The 17711-nt window shown below is 42.6% G+C and overlaps 1 protein-coding gene and 1 pseudogene across 6 annotated transcripts in view; one reads left to right on the forward strand and one right to left on the reverse strand.

The window, feature by feature from the left end:
* Positions 1-17711, forward strand: part of CNOT2 (CCR4-NOT transcription complex subunit 2) — a 125319-nt gene that overhangs the window by 27071 nt on the left and 80537 nt on the right. For 3 of the 5 annotated variants that reach the window (XM_079774218.1, XM_079774214.1, XM_079774217.1), the window contains one exon: positions 15641-15713. In XM_079774218.1, the coding sequence (XP_079630344.1) occupies positions 15641-15713 (73 nt within the window). Of the gene's footprint in view, positions 1-15570; positions 15714-17711 lie in introns of all 5 variants that reach the window. The other 2 variants (XM_079774215.1, XM_079774216.1) reach the window with 1 other exon arrangement.
* Positions 6954-9842, reverse strand: LOC307101987 (prolyl 4-hydroxylase subunit alpha-1-like; annotated as a pseudogene). The gene is made up of 3 exons: positions 9808-9842; positions 8151-8247; positions 6954-8036 (listed from the first exon to the last, which is right to left on the reverse strand). The product of its transcript is annotated as a prolyl 4-hydroxylase subunit alpha-1-like (transcript).

The following is a 17711-nucleotide window of genomic DNA, read 5'->3' on the forward strand; positions in this document are numbered from 1 at the left end:
AAAATTTAATAGGATTTGGAGAATAAAATTAATAATTATTTCCCCTTTCCAGTGAAGTATTTTCTAGAGATTTTACTCATGATCAGCTGATTTCTTGTTTTGATAAATCTTTCTGAACGGAGAAAAATTGGAGTTCACATATTATTTAGTAGGCCAGGTAATATATGCTTAATTTTTATTAGACTCTGACTTAGGGAAACATCCGGATGAATAAGCCTGCTTGTTGTTTTTTTCTTACCCTAAGATTTGGTGTATATTTCCCCCCTTATTGGCTTCTTGGATTTTAAGCTGATAGCATGACTAAATCTATTTTAAGGGTTTTCAACACAGAAAAGGAAGTATAAAATGTTTATTCTTTACCATTTATACTGATGCACTCAGAAGTTTATTTTAAAAGTGTTCTCAATTTGAAATTATTGCTCATGAGTAGACACTATTGATGCATATCCTATATAATAAAAGGCTAATATGCAAATTGTGCCCTCAGAGGGGACACCCCCCACCCTGTGCACAAATTTTGTGCACTGGGCCTCTAGTGTTACATAAATTACTTTACATTCTTGAAATTCAATTGTTAGTCTGTTAAAAAGATTAAAAACAAATTTAACTTAATTGTTAGAAAATATTCAAAAAATTGGAGCTTTTTCAAAATAAGCTTTGTTTACAATGTAAAAAAAATCTTTAAAATACCCTTTTATCAAAATTCTTTAAAATATAATTTCAACATACCTGTTAATCATCTAACATTTTATCAACTTTTTATTTTCAAGTGACATCAGTGAAATTATCTATTCTGTAACAGTCTGAAGGATTTACAATCTCTTTAAAGTGCCTTGTAATTGAGTGCTAGCTGTTACCAGTAGAGATGTCTCTCTAATCTGGTACCACATGCAATCATGCTCTGCGTAATGATGTTTTAGTCAGCTGCAGATTGCGTAGACTATGGTGGCCCCATCCTATGTAATAAAAGGCTAATATGCAAATCAACCAAACAACAGAATGACCGGACGCTATGACGCACAGTGACCATCAGGGAGCAGACACTCAACGCAGGAGTTGCCCCTGGTGGTCAGTGCACTCCCACAGAGGGAGCACCACTCAGTCAGAAGCCGGGCTCAGGGCTGGCGAGTGTAGCGGTGGCAGTGCTATGGATGTCCAACTGACGGACATCCCCTGAGGGCTCCCGTACTGGGAGAGGGTGCAGGCCAGGCTGAGGGGGCCCCCCCACACACTCCCAGAGCATGAATTTCGTGCACTGGACCTCTAGTAGGATTATAATGGAGCTGAAAAATTCCTATCACTTAGCAACATTGTAGCTGCCCTAATGTCCTAGCACAATGCATTACTCAGTGTTTGTGGTGATGTTGATGTAAACAGACCTGCTGTGGTCAGTCATATAAAAGTATAGCACATACAATTATGTATAGTACATACTATTTGATAATAAGTTGTTATGCTACTGGCTTATGTATTTACTAAACTATACTTTTTATTGTTATTTTAGAGTGTACTCTTTCTACTTACAAAAAAGTATACTGTAAAACAGTATGTTTGTTGTGTTATGCCAGCAGTATAACATACACTGAGTGGCCAGATTATTATGATCTCTAAATGCATAATAATCTGGCCACTCAGTGTACTTCTCTTGAGTACCTCATTTGTTTGATATCAAAGATACTATAAATCATGCACCTGATCAGTTTTCCCCTTTGCACTGGCTGATAGAAAGCTCAGGGCAAATAGGTGGTTGATCTCCAGCAAAAGTCTAGAAGACTTTTGGTACCCATTTTGAGATACAAATACACTGAGTGGCCAGCTTATTATGTGTTCAGAGATCATAATAATCTGGCCACTCAGTGTATATCTAGTGTTTATGTCATCTCTTGATTGTATCTTTTTCTCTTGTGCTTGATTTAATCTCATGTTGTTTTATACAGTGACATGCCATACAGGCCTGTAGCCTAGGAGCAATAAGCTATACCATAAAGCTAGGTATATAGTAGGCTTTGCCATCTAAGATTGTGTAAGTGCAATCGATGGTGTTCCTACAAAGATAATTGCCTAACAATACATTTCTCAGAATGTATCCCGTCATTCAGAGGTGCATGACTAATTCATTCTAACCTTCCTTCTAGCTTATCTGTAACTTCTCTCTTGGACTGGGAGAATCCTAGTTGGCACCAAGCACCATCCATTTTACTTATTCTCTTCAGTATGTATGCATAGCAGTTTCAGAATTATTAACCCATAGCCTGTGAGGAATTACTTTGCCAACTAGAATACAGTGTTTATGTAGAGTTCCTTTTTTCCTCTTAATAGTTAACAGTCAAAACACCCTTTTCCAAAATTGCTTAGGTCAGCACTAGTTTCATACCTCCTTCAGGGTGGCTATGCAGTTCTGTATTTCTAACCTCTGGTTGATTTTTATAATTTGCATACATTTAAGTTTACTCTTTTTTTAAAAAAATATATTTTATTGATTTCTTTACAGAGAGGAAGGGAGAGAGATAGAGAGTTAGAAACATCGATCAGCTGCCTCCTGCACACCCCCTACTGGGGATGTGTCCGCAACCAAGGTACATGCCCTTGACCGGGATCAAACCTGGGACCTTTCAGTCCATAGGCTGACGCTCTATCCACTGAGCCAAACCGGTTTCGGCTAAGTTTACTCTTTATGTTGTGAAGTTCTGTGGATTTTAATACATGCATAGCATCATACCCACCACTCTAATGCCATATGGGATAGTTCCATCTCCTTAAAAGTTTTCCTGTGTATCCTCTTTTTCTTTTTGTTTTTATTTTGGGGTTTATTGATCACAAATAATGGACTACAATAGAAATCCAAAAGAGAATGATAGAATATTATCCTATATGATAAAAGGCTAATATACAAATTGACTGAACGGCGGAACGATCGGTCGCTATGACATGCACTGAAGACCAGGGGGCAGATGCTCAACACAGGATGGTTTCCAGACTGCGAGAGGCATAGGCCGGGCAGAGGAACTTCCCTGAGTGCCCAAATTTCGTGCACCAGGCCTCTAGTCCTATATAATAAAAGCCTAATATGCTAAGTGTCTGGTTGGCTGTCAACCAATCAAAGTGTAATATGCAAATGATATGCTAAGGCTGCTCAACTGCTTGCTATGACGTGCACTAACCACCAGGGGGCAGATGCTCCGACCAGTAGGTTAGCTTGCTGCTAGGGTCTGGCCGATTGGGACTGAGTGAGACTGGCCAGACATGCCCTGGAGCCTTCCCATGGTCCCTTCCTGGCTGGCCAACCTCCCACGTCCCTCCCCGGCCCCGATCGTGCACTAGTGGGGTCCCTTGGCCTGGCCTGTGCCCTCTTGCAATCTGGGACTCCCCCCTCTCCCCCACCCGGGGATGTTGGAGAGCCGGTTTTGACCTGATCCCACAGGCCAGGCCAAGGGACCCCACCAGTGCACTTATAGTGTAATTATAAGTGGAAATGTATAAGGATTCACTTGTAAAGCACCCATATTTATTAGACCACCTTTTCCATTTAAAATGTAACTTTTGGTAATAAACAAAAAGTAGCAGTGTGGAAAAGTAGTAAAACCTAACAACAACAATAATTCTAACTTTAAGGACATTTTGCAGTACGAACATTCAGATACTTCAACCTTTATAATATAACTAGTAGCGCGTTGCAGGAAGATTCCTGCAATAGGGCTTCCTGCTGTGCTCTCCCCTGCCCCGCCTGCTTCCCTTCCTTCTCCCCCAGCCCCGCCTACTTGCCTCCCTTCTCCCCGCCCCGCCTGCTTGCCTCTCCACAGCTTCACTCCCTTCTTCGGCGCTCAGCTTCTTTCTACACTGTCTTGATATGCAAATTAACTGCCATCTTGGTTGGGTTAATTTGCATACCCTGATTGGCTGGTGGGCGTGGCTTGGGTGTAGCGAAGGTGCAGTCAGTTTGTGTATTACTCTTTTATTAGGTAGGTCTAGGATCAGCAAATGATGCCATTGGCCAAATTCTGCCTGCTACCTGCTTTTGGAAATAAAGTTTTATTGGAACATAGCCACATCGTTTCTGTATTTTACTGGCTGTTTTTGCACCATAATAGCATAGTTGAGTGATTTTGATAGACTCTATGGCCTGCAAAGCCTAAAAAGTATTTACTATCTGGACCTATAAAGAAGAAATTTGACAACTTCTGTGTAATAAAAGAGCAAAAATATGCCTAGTGTTTATTTAACCATCTCTATGAAAGCAATGGCAGATTGTACTTTACAATGAAGACTAAACATGTTTTAAAAACAAGCTGATGGTAAAAAAAAAAAAAAGGCAAGAGCATAAAAGATAGTCTTTCTCACAAAAGAAGAATTTCTACACTAAACAGTAAGTTTATAGGATTGCATTTACATTAAGTTTTTTTTTAAGATAAGTGATGTAGGTTGAAATCAGAAAACTATGATGTTGTTATTTCAAATTAGCATGATGTTTGTGCCTCATTATATGTTTCTAGTAATAATGTGCCTAAAAGGGAATAACAATAATTTAAGTATTCTTTCAGATAAAAATATATATGAATGAAACAGTTGGTTTTTGTTTAGCCTCTGAGACAAAAGGGCTCTGAAGTACATAGGGAACTTTTTCAGGAAGATGCTGAAACAAATTTGTTAAGTGTGAAATAAAAATCTCATAATTTTCATAATTAAGAGCTTAAAACTTATCTACACTAATAAAAGAGAAACATGCAAATTTACCGTACCTCTGCTATGCCCACAAGCCATGCCCACCAGCCAATCAGGAGCGAGTATGAAAATTAACTCAACCAAGATGGCTGCAGCCATGGAGCGAGCAGGAGGCTTGGGTTTCCCCAGCAATGGAGGAAGCCAAGCTTCCCACCCACCCTGGATGGCCCTGGCCTCCACTCAAGGCTACAAAGTTTCAATTATAGAAGACAAATAAATCCCAGATACCAGGGCCTCCACTTGGGTCACTGGGGTCATGGCTGGCCTGCAAACCACCACAGGTTCCTCACCCAGGCTGCCCCACACCCCAAGGGAACCCCCACCCTGATCTGGGACACCCTTCAGGGCAAACCAGCCAGCCCCCACCCGTGCACCAGGCCTCTATCCTATCTAATAAAAGAGTAATATGCAAATTGACCATCACTCGAACACACAAGATGGCTGCCCCCCATGTGGACACAAGATGGCTGCCACAAGATGGCCTGCAGGGAAGGGAAGTTGGGGGGGACCCAGGCCTGCAGGGGAGAGCAGTTAGGGGGACCAGGACTGCAGGGGAGGGTAGTTAGGGGTGACCAGGCCTGCAGGGGAGGGCAGTTAGGGATTGCCAGGCTGGCAGGGGTGCAGTTAGGAATCAATCAGGCTGGCATGGGAGTGGTTAGGGGGTGATCAGGCTGGCAGGCAGAAGCAGTTAGGGGCAATCAGGAAGGCAGGCAGGCGAGCAGTTGGGAGCCAGCAGTCCTGGATTGTGAGAGGGATGTCTGATTGCCCGTTTAGGCCCGATCCTAACGGGCAGTCGGACATCCCTTGAGGGGTCCCAGATTGGAGAGGGTGCAGGCTGGGCTGAGGGACCCCCCCCCCGTGCACGAATTTCGTGCACCAGGCCTCTAGTTTCCATATATAATGTTATTAACCAGTGTCACCTAAAAATATAATTTTAAAAACACATTTGTAAGATATGTTACTTGTGTTGAGGAAAAACTGTTATAAATACAGCTTAGTTAACTCTATTATGATGTGGGGTTATTGCCATCCTCTCTAATAAAATGGTAATATGCAAATTAACCACCACTCCACTACATAAGCCACGCCCACCAGCCAATCAGAGCGAGTATGCAAATTAACCCCAATCCAAGATGGCTACAGCCACAGAGAGCAAGGTTTCCCAGGTAACAGAGGAAGCCAAGCTTTCTGCCAGCCGTTGCAGGCCTAAGCCTCCACTCAAGCTACAAAGTTTCAATTATAGAAGGTAAACAAATTCAAACAAATGGCGGCAGAATGGAGCTTGAGAGAGCAGGCCAGGGTTGCCGGCGGCAACAGGGGAAGCAAAGCTTTCCGCACACCCTGGTCGGGCCCACCTGCTTAAGGCAACAAAGTTTCAATTGTAGAAGGTGAATTAACTGCCACAGAAATAGCTGCCGCCCTGAAGGGAACAGCAGGCTTGGCTCCACTCCAGGCTACAAAGTTTCAATTGTAGAAGGAAAATAAATCCCAGACACCAGGGCCTCCTCTTGGGTCGCCAGGGTGCGTGGCTGGCCTGCAAACCACCACAGGCCCCTCGCTAAGGCCGCCCCACGCCCCAAGGGAACCCCACTCTGATCCGGGATGCCCTTCAGGGCAAACCAGCTGGCCCCCACCCCTGTACCAGGCCTCTATTCTATCTAATAAAAGAGTAATATACAGATTGATCATCACTGCAACACACAATATAGCTGCCTCCATGTGGTCAAAGATCCTGCCCCCATGTGGACACAAGATGGCCACCACAAGATGGCCAGCAGGAGAGAGCAGTTGGGAGGCACCCGGCCTGCAAGGGAGGGCAGTTGAGAGGGACCAGGTTTGCAAGGGAGGGCAGTTGGAGGTGATCAACCCTGCAGGAGAGGGCAGTTAGGGGTGACCAGGCTGGCAGAGGAGGGAAGTTGGGGGCAAACAGGCTGGCAGGGGAGCAGTTAAGCATCAACCAGGCTGGCAGTGGAGTGGTTAGTGGGTGATCAGGCTGGCAGGCAGAAGCGGTTAGGGGCAATCAGGAAGGCAGGCAGGCAAGCAGTTGGGAGCCAGCAGTCCTGGATTGTGAGAGGGATGTCCGACTGCCCGTTTAGGCCCGATCCTGGTGGGATCGGGCCTAAACGGGCAGTCGGACATCTCTCCAGGAGTCCCAGATTGGAGAGGGTACAGGCTGGGCTGAGGGACAACCCCCCGCCGTGCACGAATTTCGTGCACCGGGCTTCTAGTATCAATTATAATTTCTGTAAGCTTACAAAGGAAAAATTGATACAAAGGTATAGTAAATTGAGCATAGAAAAAAAGGAAAAAGTTATTCTTGGTTTTGCTAGATCTTTGACACTTTCAATTTCTCTATCAAATAATATCATGGAAATGAATAATACGAGAGTTGTCCCAAATTTAGGATTCCAGTTTCCATCATGGTAGTAGCAAAAAAGTTTTTTCTATCTTGGTGGAGTCATTTTGATACACTCCCCACTGCACAGCATTTCTTCTGTCTCTGGCAGGTAATATAGCAATCCCTTCCTTCTTCAGCATGGTTTTCTGATCAGATTGACCATCTGAAGCAGACTTATTGCCATCTTTTTCTTTAGCCATTATACAGTATACTCAAAATATTTTAAATTACCATTAGCTCTCTGATGTTCAGGATCTAGTTCAAGAAGCTTCTTTGTAAGCAAAAGTGCCTTATCGAGGTCTGCCTGCGGGTACACATAATCTAGAGCAGAGACTTTATTAGTGGTAGAAACCTCACCTTCATCCAGCTTCCCGAGTGCTTGTTCCATTTACATTTCTGTATGGTAATAATCTGCTTCTGTATAGGCCACTTTACCCAACTCAGAACAGTCCTCAACTATTAGAAAAGATTGGTATTTTACTCCTGGAAGATTACCTTTCAGATAGTACCTGTATTCAAATTGTAGATGTCCTGGAGGCACAATAGAACTTTGGCTGCCCTGACCTGATCTTCATCATTAGGGAAGTACTGTCTCTGAATGGTTAGGTTAGAGAGAAAGCCATCTGACATATCCTTGAGGATTAGGTTCTCCAACTCACTCCACTCAGTGTTCAGATGTTTCATTAACTTGAATGCATTTACAGGGTGCCTGACAAATCCTTCTGGATCTTTTGTCGTTGTGCTAGCTAGCCGATCTTACTTCTCTGCCCATTTTTATATTTCTTCTAATTTGTTGTTTTCTGCCTTAATAGAGTCTTTCAGGGATGTCACCAGATCTTTCTTTGTATGGACCAAGTGAAGTAAAAAAGCCTGGATAGGACAAAGACTGGGGAAATAGAATCCCTACAATTAAAATATACTATATCATCTTGGAAGTCATAATTTTACAGGTTCACACACCTGGGAAGTGGGATGGGAGTGCATTCTTCAGTCCCCAGTGGCCTGCACAAGGGATGGGCTACCTACTCCCTACCCTCAGTCTGCTGGCGGTGCAACTCTGTGTATCCTCTTTTTCAATTGCTCCCTGTACCCCTCTTCCTTTCCCTGGCACTACTAATCTGTTTCGGTCCCTGTAGTTTTACCTTTCCAGAAAATTATATGAATGGAAACATTTAATGTATGGCCTTTTTGGTCTGGTTTCTTTCCCTTAGCAAAATGCATTTAAGATCTATCCATGTTGTATGAGTTAATAGCTTGTTGTTGTTGGTTTTTTTTTATTGTTGAATAGAATTTTATTGTATAATGTTCTTATTCACCTCTTTAAGGATGCCTTCATTGGTATAAACATTCAGGTATAGATTTTGGTATGCACCTAAGTTTTTAGTTCACTTTGGTAAATACCCAGGGGCACAATTGCTGGATTGTATTTAAGTTTAATTTTATTAAAAACTGCCAAACTCTTCCAAAGTGGCTACATTTGCCTTCACATTTGAAAGATATTTTAGCTGGATTTAGAATTCTTGGTTAATAGTTGGGCCATTTGGATATTTATAACATCATTTGCGGGCCATACAAAATTACCAACTTGAAAATTAGCCTGCTATATTTGGTAAAACATTTCATTAACTCACCCCCAATGCCTTGGCAGAGCCAGACCAAGTGATTTTGCAGGCTTTATAGGGCCCATGGCCGTACATTACCCTCCCCTGCACTAGATCAATTTAAGCCTTTTAAAAATCTTTAACTTTAAAATAATTATAAACTCATAAGAAGGTACAAAAATAGTACAGAGAAGTCCAATGTACCTACCACCTATTCCTATAGTGATGTCATCTTACTTTATATAATAATAATAATATGTCATCAACTATAGTACATTATTATAGCCAGAAATCAGCACAATATAATTGAGACTATAAATCTAACATTGTTTTATGCTGGAGTGTGGTATTATTTTAAATACTAGTGGCTCGGTGCACGAATTTGTACACATTGAAAGGAAATTAATTAGAAGAAATATTTTAATATCACTATTTGCCCTTTCTCTATAATAGAAGTGTCAACCAAATTCATGATTGACAATGACAGATCGAAACACACGTGTGCGATTGGCACTAGCAAGAGCTTTATATGTATCACTCATGTGCAAGTCAACTTAGCCTTTTATAGATAAAGAATAAACTTATTTAATTAGACATGCTTTCTGATTTAGCTAAAATTTTTCCAGCCCAGTGAAGCACCCCAATTTCTCTTTCAGGTAAATGTCAGCAACACAACAGTAAATATCAACACGAAGCAGATTATTATTATAGATCACACAGGGAGAACAAAGGGTAAAATATTTAACTGCAGCAGTGTTTGACTATATTCTGCGCATGAGAAAACCTGAAGTCATTTTCAAGGTCCACCATTTCTTCTTTCCAGTCAGGTCAAGTTTCTAAGCTTTCTAAATCTCTTTTCCTGCTGGTGAAAAGAAAATAGGATTCCACCGAGTCTCCTATCTACCTACTCCAGGACTTCTGTGAGGATCAAATGAGATAAGGCATGGGAAAATGCTTCACAGACATTTGGTTAAAGTGTGAAATGTTTGCACCTGGCTATAAAGCAAGTCGTGTTCCTGGGCTGAAGAAACTACAAGGAGGCTAGTCGCTAAGGAGAGGAAGCTGGGAATTGCTACATGAAGTCATTACCTGGAGCCCACAGCCACTGTGGCATTTTGCGCCATGGGGTCTCTGCAGCATTGACTGAAATTTGGTGGAGTGTTGCTCCTGGCTGGTAGCAGGGCCTGTGTCCCACTTGGGGGAAGCCCGAGTGTTGTGGGTGCCAGGTCCATGGTGCCGTTTATTGTTAAATGGCCTGTTGCTAGGGAGAGGAAGCTGGGCGTTGCTACGTGACGTCATTACCCACTGCCATCGTTCCTGGGCTGGGCTGGGCTGTGGGCTGCATTTTGTGCCATGGGGTCTCGGCAGCGTTGGCTGCAATTTGGTGGGCTGCTCCTAGGTGATGACAGGGCCTGTGTCCCACTTGGGGGAAGCCAAGTGTTGCTTTGTGGGTGCCAGGTCTGTGGTGCCGTTTCTCTGTAAATGGCCAGTGCGTGTCACAGCAGCTCCTGCATTGAGCATCTGCCCCCTGGTGGTCAGTGTGCATCATAGTGACGGGTCAGACATTCAGCATGTTAGCCTTTTACTAGTATCTTACCTTATAATAGAGAAACATGCAAATTGACCGCACCTCCGCTATGCCCACGATTGGGCCGGCAGGAGGCTGGGGGCGGGACTCCGGGTGGCATATCCGCCGTTGAGAAGTTCAAGATGGCGGTGCCAAGTGGCCGGGCCCATGCCGCCGCTCCCGGGGGTGCGTGGGGCGATCGGCACCCCGGGGGGGGCGTGGCCGGGCCCATGCCGCCGCTCCCGGGGTGCCTGGGGTGATCGGCAACCCCGGGGGGCGTGGCCGGGCCCATGCCGCCGCTCCGGGGGTGCCTGGGGCGATCGGCACCCCGGGGGGCGTGGCCGGGCCCATGCCGCTGCTCCCCAGGGTGCCTGGGGCGATCGGCACCCCGGGGGGCGTGGCCGGGCCCATTGGCACCCCGGGGGGGGCGTAGCCGGGCCCATTCAGCCGCTCCCGGGGGTGCCTGGGGCGATCAGCCACGTAGGGGGGCGTGTCCGGGCCCCTCCTGCCCGTCCCGGGGTTGATCGTCCACCTGGGAGGGCGTGGTCCTGCCCCTCCCGCCCCTCCCAGGGGTTCCGGGCGTCGATCGGCCACCTGGGGGGGCGTGGCCCGGTCCCTCCCGCCGCTCCCGGGGGTCCCAGGGGCCGAGGCTTTCCGGGCCTTGGGCACCAGCGGGGAGCCTGCACGGATCGCAGGAAACCACTGGGGGTCGGCTCCTGCGATCCTTAGCAAGGATGTTGGGTGCCACCGAGCCCAAGGCCACCGCCCGGGGCCAAGCCCCGACCCTGAAAAAGGCAGAAGGCGGTGGCCACAGCCAAGGCCTGGGTCCCTGGTGCCGACAGAAAACTGGTGCAGGCAGCCAGGTGAATGAAGGTCTATTGCACGAATCTTCGTGCAAACAGGCTACTAGTATATATATATATAGATTGTTGGGCTTTATTTGGGGGTACAGTTGTACTTAGAATTAGCTTAATCCTTTAGAGGCTAGGTTTTAAGCCACACACACACACACACACACACACACGCACACACTAGAGGCCGTGTGCAAGAAATTTGTGCACTTGGGGGGTCCCTCAGCCTGGCCTGTGCCCTTTCGCAGTCTGGGAGTCCTCAAGGGATGTCCAACTGTCAGCCAAGGGGAGTGGGCCTAAGCTGTCAGTCAGACATCCTTAGCGCTGCTGCAGAGGTGTGAGAGGCTCCCACTACCACTGCTGTGCTCACCAGCCATGATTCCAGCTTCTGGCTGAGAGGCCCTCCCCCTGTGGGAGTGCACTGACCACCAGGGGGCAGCTCCTGGGTTGAGTGTCTGCCCCCTGGTGGTCAATGTGCATCATAGCGACCCGTCCTTCCCCCATTCGGTTGATTTGCATATCAGCCTTTTATTATATAGGACTAGAGGCCCAGTGACCAGTGGGGTCTCTCCGCCTGGCCTGCGGGGATCAGGCCGAAACCGGCTCTCCGACATCCCCCGAGGGGTCCCAGATTGCGAGAGGGTGGTTCTCGGGTGATGCACCCCCAACGTGGGCTCCCTCCTCTCTCTCTGGGTCTGGGGTGCGGGTGAAGCCGATTCGGGGCCAACAGTACCCCAGCAGCAACCTAACCCATGGCCGATTTCACGAGGAATCGGGCTCTCTCCTCTCTGGGTCCAGGGTGCAGGTGAAGCAGATTTGAGGCTGACAGTGCCCCAATAGCAACCTATCCCACTGCCGATTCCGCGAAGAATCTGGCTCCCTCCTCTACTGGTCGGAGCATCTGCCCCCTGTTGGTCATTGCACATCATAGCTACCAATCGGATGGTTCCTTAGGCTTTTATACTAGTATAGATAGATTTTAGAGAGGAAGGGACAGGGAGAGAGAGAGAAACATCAATGATGACAGAGAATCATTGATTGGCTGCCTCCTTCACACCCCATACTGCGGATTGAGGCTGCAACCGGGGCGTGTGCCCTGATGGGGAGTCGAACCATGACCTCCTGGTTCAGAGATTGATACTCAACCACTGAGCCATGCTGGCCCAGCGGTTTTAAGCTTTGTTAGTGCTGGTTCAGAACATCCTATTGTGTAAAACTTATTCATATACATCCTATAAGGCATTAATTACCTTCTGATTAATGGCAGCAGGAGCTCTGGGGATTGTTTTGACTCTTTTTTTTTTTAACCCTCACCCGAGGGCATTTCTTCCATTGATTTTTAGAGGGAATGATAGGGAGGGAGGAGGCAGAGAGAGAAACATTTATGTGAGAGAGAGACATAGATTTGTTGCATCCCACCACCAATCAGGGCTGCAGATCAAACCTGCAAACAAGGTATGCCCCCTCGACCAGGAATTGAACCCCAAACCCTTCAGTCCATGGGCCGACACACTAACCACTCAGCAAATGGCCCAGGGCCTGACTGCTACTTTTCAGAGGCTTTTTTTCTCCGGAGTCAGTCGTTTTTTTCATATGCACACACAGATCATTACTCAGCCTAAACCTTAAGGAGAATCTCTCGATCTTTGGAGCTCTTTGCCCCTGCAGCTTCCTTCTCTTCATTAGTTCTGCAAAGTCTAGCTGCCTTGGTGTCTCCCGTAACTCTGAACTCTTAATTCCGTGAGACCATTGGGCTCTGAATGGGTCCCACCTCTCCCCTCCCTGTTTCATTCAGCCTCATAACTGCAGGCAATAGGGTTTACTTCACTTTTTTTTTCTCTTGAAGATCTCTGCCCTGAGGTAATGTCTAGTGTCTGAAAGTTATTGTTTCACATATTTTGTCTAGTTTTCTGCTTTTTTAAGGTAGGAGGGTAAATGCAGTCTCTGTTGTTGTTTTGTTTCTTATCTTGGAAGGCATCCCTGCCTTATAGATGATTTCATTTTGGTTTTGTAAATATTTGTCTTTTCTGGCTTTTTGAGTATTTGTAGGACTTTTGGGAAAACCAGTATATAAACTTTAATAAATTTAGGTAGCTGGAGTGCATGTTCTCTCTCATGCTTGCTCCTTTTCACATACTGTGCTTCACATACATACTCACATCTTCTTTCATCTGTTGCGCATCATGTAATTCCAAATATGACAAGTATCAAGACAGTCTATTACTGAACATTTTTACTTAATGCAAGATAGTGGTGACAAATGTTAGCTGTCATGTTTACCTGGAAGAAAATAGAGTGCTTTTATTTTTCTCTTTTTTACTAAAAAGAGATAATGAATTCTTAGTTATTTTTCAATATAGAATATATATTCCTGTATTGGTTAAATCATATAGTTGATATTGCTTAAAACCTTGAGCCATGAAATATTTGAAGTTATCCTAAGAGGGAAACAAAAACAATATTTCCCTTTGTATTAAAATCTATAGTATTCCAAAGTTATTTTTCATTTACCTGGTAAATTTACAGAATAAGTATTAACTTTTGTTTTTAATTAAGGTGTTTAGCATATATAGTAATAATTATCTTTTTATATAGTTAAGTTATACTGTTGAAAAATGCCTTACCCGATTTTAAATTTGTAACTTATCTTTTGATGAAACTAGCATAATTTGAAGAAAATGCATGGACTTTAAACTTACTTAAGAAGAAACACACTTTTATTCTTTAAGAAACAATGGAAAATTCAACTATTATACATTGACTTCAGAGTTGCCATGAATACATTAATAGTAAGGCAAATACTGTTTTAAAGTCTATTAATACTATAAAACACTAACATTAAAACAGGGTTAATGTTGTTTTGAGAGTGCATAGTAAAACGGTGTTGCTCTCATTTTGTGACAGTCATGAAAATTTAAATTAGAGCTGAATGTGTGTCATTTAACTATTCTTGGACATCCAATTTACTTGATATAATTTTTCTTTATGAATAACCTAATTCCTTAGTAGACGTTAGGGGTTACATTTATAGCAGTAATTATACTTATGGCTTAAAAAACCAAACCTTTCTCCTTTGTTATTTTTGAGAAAGAAATACTTAATTCCAGTGGTACATTTAAATTTGGTAATGGGCTGTTTGTTACATTTTTGCCTTAGAGTCAGGCATCTTAAAATATTTCACCAAACATATACAATGTAAGATAGTAAAAATTAAGTAAAAGTATAGCATTCACTAACTCTAATCAAACATAAAACAAGATGAAATATAGGTTTTCATTATGTGGATTCTTTTTAAAACCTTAATGTTAATTCTTAATGATATGTTTTCCTTGGAAATGTTTCTGCCCGTCTTATTAGATTGCTTGTTGGAGGTAATCCATATGTATGTGTACGTGTGTGTGTGTTGGTTTTAATAAAATTGATTCATACTTTTTATGAATTTAAAGTAGATGTTTCTCTTATCCTCTCCCAAAGTATATTTCTTATGATGTTAAATGATTGCTCTAAATTTGAATATTTTTAATGGTTAGCAACTATTATTAGATCATTAGATACACTTACTACTTTCCTAGGGTAAACATTTCACTAAAACTTTGGTGAGAGATATTTGTTTTTTTAAATCTGTGCTTCCAGAATTTTTGTATACACTATTTTTTGAGTTTTTATCTCATTTTCAGTTTACATTTTTTAAGTTAACATCTCTAGCGACTATCACCTCTGCTACACTGAATTTTTTGTACCTGATGTTCACAGTGCCTAGTCATTTTGGACTTATCTTTATTGAGGTTAAGACATGAGCCCCATTATTTTTCTTCCCTATTGTAATAAAGCAAATTCTATTAGAATGTGTATGAAATTAGAGGATTGAAGGACAAAGGCTTCAGAAAGCTGACATATGTTACTACTCTTCATTGAAGTAAAATTTAATGAGTATTGATTTGGGTTTCATTTACTAGTCATAAGAACATGATATATTTTATTATATGGCATAGGAATAAACATCATAAACTGAATGAGTACTATATAAAGAAGTATTTGGAAGAGAGGGTTTTTAAGTTAAATGACTAAATCTGAATTAATTGGATATTTCTGAGACTAACAGAAGAACATTTAAAAGACAAAATGTCAGCTGAGGGCTGAACATTTTTGTCAACTCCATTTTTATTTATAAGTTTCTACCTTGTATATGAGGTCTGGCGGACAGTTTTAACTGTAGAGAGAAGTGGGAAGGAAGAGTTTTTCATATTTAATAATTTCTGTCTCAAATCATGTCTGCCAGTCTAGCTCTCCCCAAATAGTTAAGAAGAACATCAGTTAGAATATTTGAAATGTACTTTTTGTTTTGTTTTCTATATATAATATTGGATATTTTTGTTACTGTTCATATATTTACATGTTAGTAATTTTGATGGCTTTTGGATAATTCCACTCTAGAGGGAGAACTGGTGGGCGGTCCTTCCTGTGACACGACCCTTGAGTGACAGTTCTGTTTGATTGCCTCCAGTACTGTGAGGAAAGGACACGACTCTATGGTGAGGACTGATGGACATACATTATCTGAGAAAAGAAACTACCAGGTAAGATTTATTTTCCTTATTGGTCAGATTAATATTGAACTGATTCATATTTTGTATTTTTGAACTTATTGAACTGATTAATATTTTGTATTTAACTAGAACCAGCATATTGGTTGGATATACCTCAATTTGAAAAATGTGGGTTATAATTTAAAGTACATATGTAATGGGTTTGACAGTTTAAATAGTTGGGGACATTTTTCAAAATAAAATATGCTTCTAATAAATGTATATTCTTTTAATGTCAACACAAATTTTCTGGTGTGTGTATATATGTCAAAACTTATATTATCTGATACATAATTTATAACTTTATGGCTGGATTCAGAGCTTGCTTTTATACATATTATTACTGGAAGACTAAACTGAAGTCTTATGCTATATTCAGGGTAATGGAGAATTACAGAAATGTGGACAAAATTGGTTAGAATATAGAAGAAATAGAAATGAAAATCCCAGGATGCTCAGAGACCAAAATTTTACTGAATTTGTCGTTCTGTTCTGTCCTTATAATGCTAGAGTCCTGTTTCTCATTAAGTTAGTTAGTATCCATCCTCTATGTAATCTGTAAGGATGCTGAAAAGATGGTTGAAGTGTAATATTACTGTTTTCTTTTTATTTTGTTTTATTTTTCTCCATCACCATTTAGGTGACCTATATCCTTTTCCACCTACCCCTGTCCATAATCACCACACTGTTGTTCCTGCCCATGAGTTCTTTCTCTTTTTGTTTCTTCTTTAACTCAATCCCTTCACATTCCCAGCCCCCAACCTACTGTTTTATTTTTCAGCTTTTAAATGAAGGTGAATTTTAAAGTTGGTGCTATTATATAGTGATTAAAATAAAATATTTTAATTTAATTTTTTCAAAGAAAATCTGCTTTATTCATCTAGTAATAATTCATTGTTAAGTTATTTAATGATTCAGAATACAGAATAATTCAAAGTTCAGAGCTTTAGGCTTTCTGCACAGATACATATCCAACCTCCCTCTCTCCCTTCCATCCACCAGTTTCATTTCCTCTAGGCTGTGACGGCAATTGTGATAGTGATAGCATTGGTTAATCTGCTAATCGTTAATTTTAGCTCAAGTTTTTCTTCCCTCAACTTGGTAAAATGAAGAGTGGAGAAAATTTGTATATGGGTATTCATGTACAATTAGCAGAAAGTCTATGATTTGATTATAAGACTTGCTGGTTTGGGCACTAGCCCTCATAAAAAAACAGTGTCACCCTGTCTGGGTGGCTCAGTTGGTTCAAACTACATCCAAAAAGGTTGCAGTTCAATTCCTGGTCAGGTTACATACCTAGGTTTCGGGTTTGATCTCTGGTCAGGAGGCAACCAATCCATGTATCTGTCTCTGTTTCTGTCTATGTCTCTCTCGTTCCCCTCCCTCCCTTTTCCTTCCCCTCTCTCTCTAAAATTAATAATAATAGAAAAAGGAAACATATCCTTGGGTGAGGATTTTAAAAAGCACACAAGACAGTGTCATATTTAACCTTTCTAGACTTTCTCCTAACTTGATGTCTGAAGTTTCTTGCCAGATCTTTATGATTTTAATAAGCCAGAGTAAGGCATGCCTGTGAGAAATCAGTTCCTGTAACCTTTTTTGTTCTGAATTGTTCTCATAGACTTGACTAACATGGCCATTGCTTATCCTCCTATATAATAAAGAGGTAATATGCAAATTGGCCATCACTCCCAACACACAAGATGGCCACCCCATGTGGTCAAAGATGGCCAGCAGGGGAGGGCAGTTGGGGGCAACCAGGCCTACAGGGGAGGGCAGTTGGGGGCAATCGAGACAGCAGGGGAGCAGTTAGGCGTCAATCAGGCTGGCAGGGGAGTGGTTAGGGGATGATCAGGCTGGCAGGCAGAAGCGGTTAGGGGCAATCAGGCAGGCAGGCAGGTAAGCGGTTGGGAGCCAGCAGTCCTGGATTGTGAGAGGGATGTCCCAGATTGGAGAGGGTGCAAGCTGGGCTGAGGGACACACACCTCC

This window comes from Cnephaeus nilssonii, assembly GCF_951640355.1.
Source record: "Cnephaeus nilssonii genome assembly, chromosome: 6".
NCBI classification, from domain to species: domain Eukaryota; kingdom Metazoa; phylum Chordata; class Mammalia; order Chiroptera; family Vespertilionidae; genus Cnephaeus; species Cnephaeus nilssonii.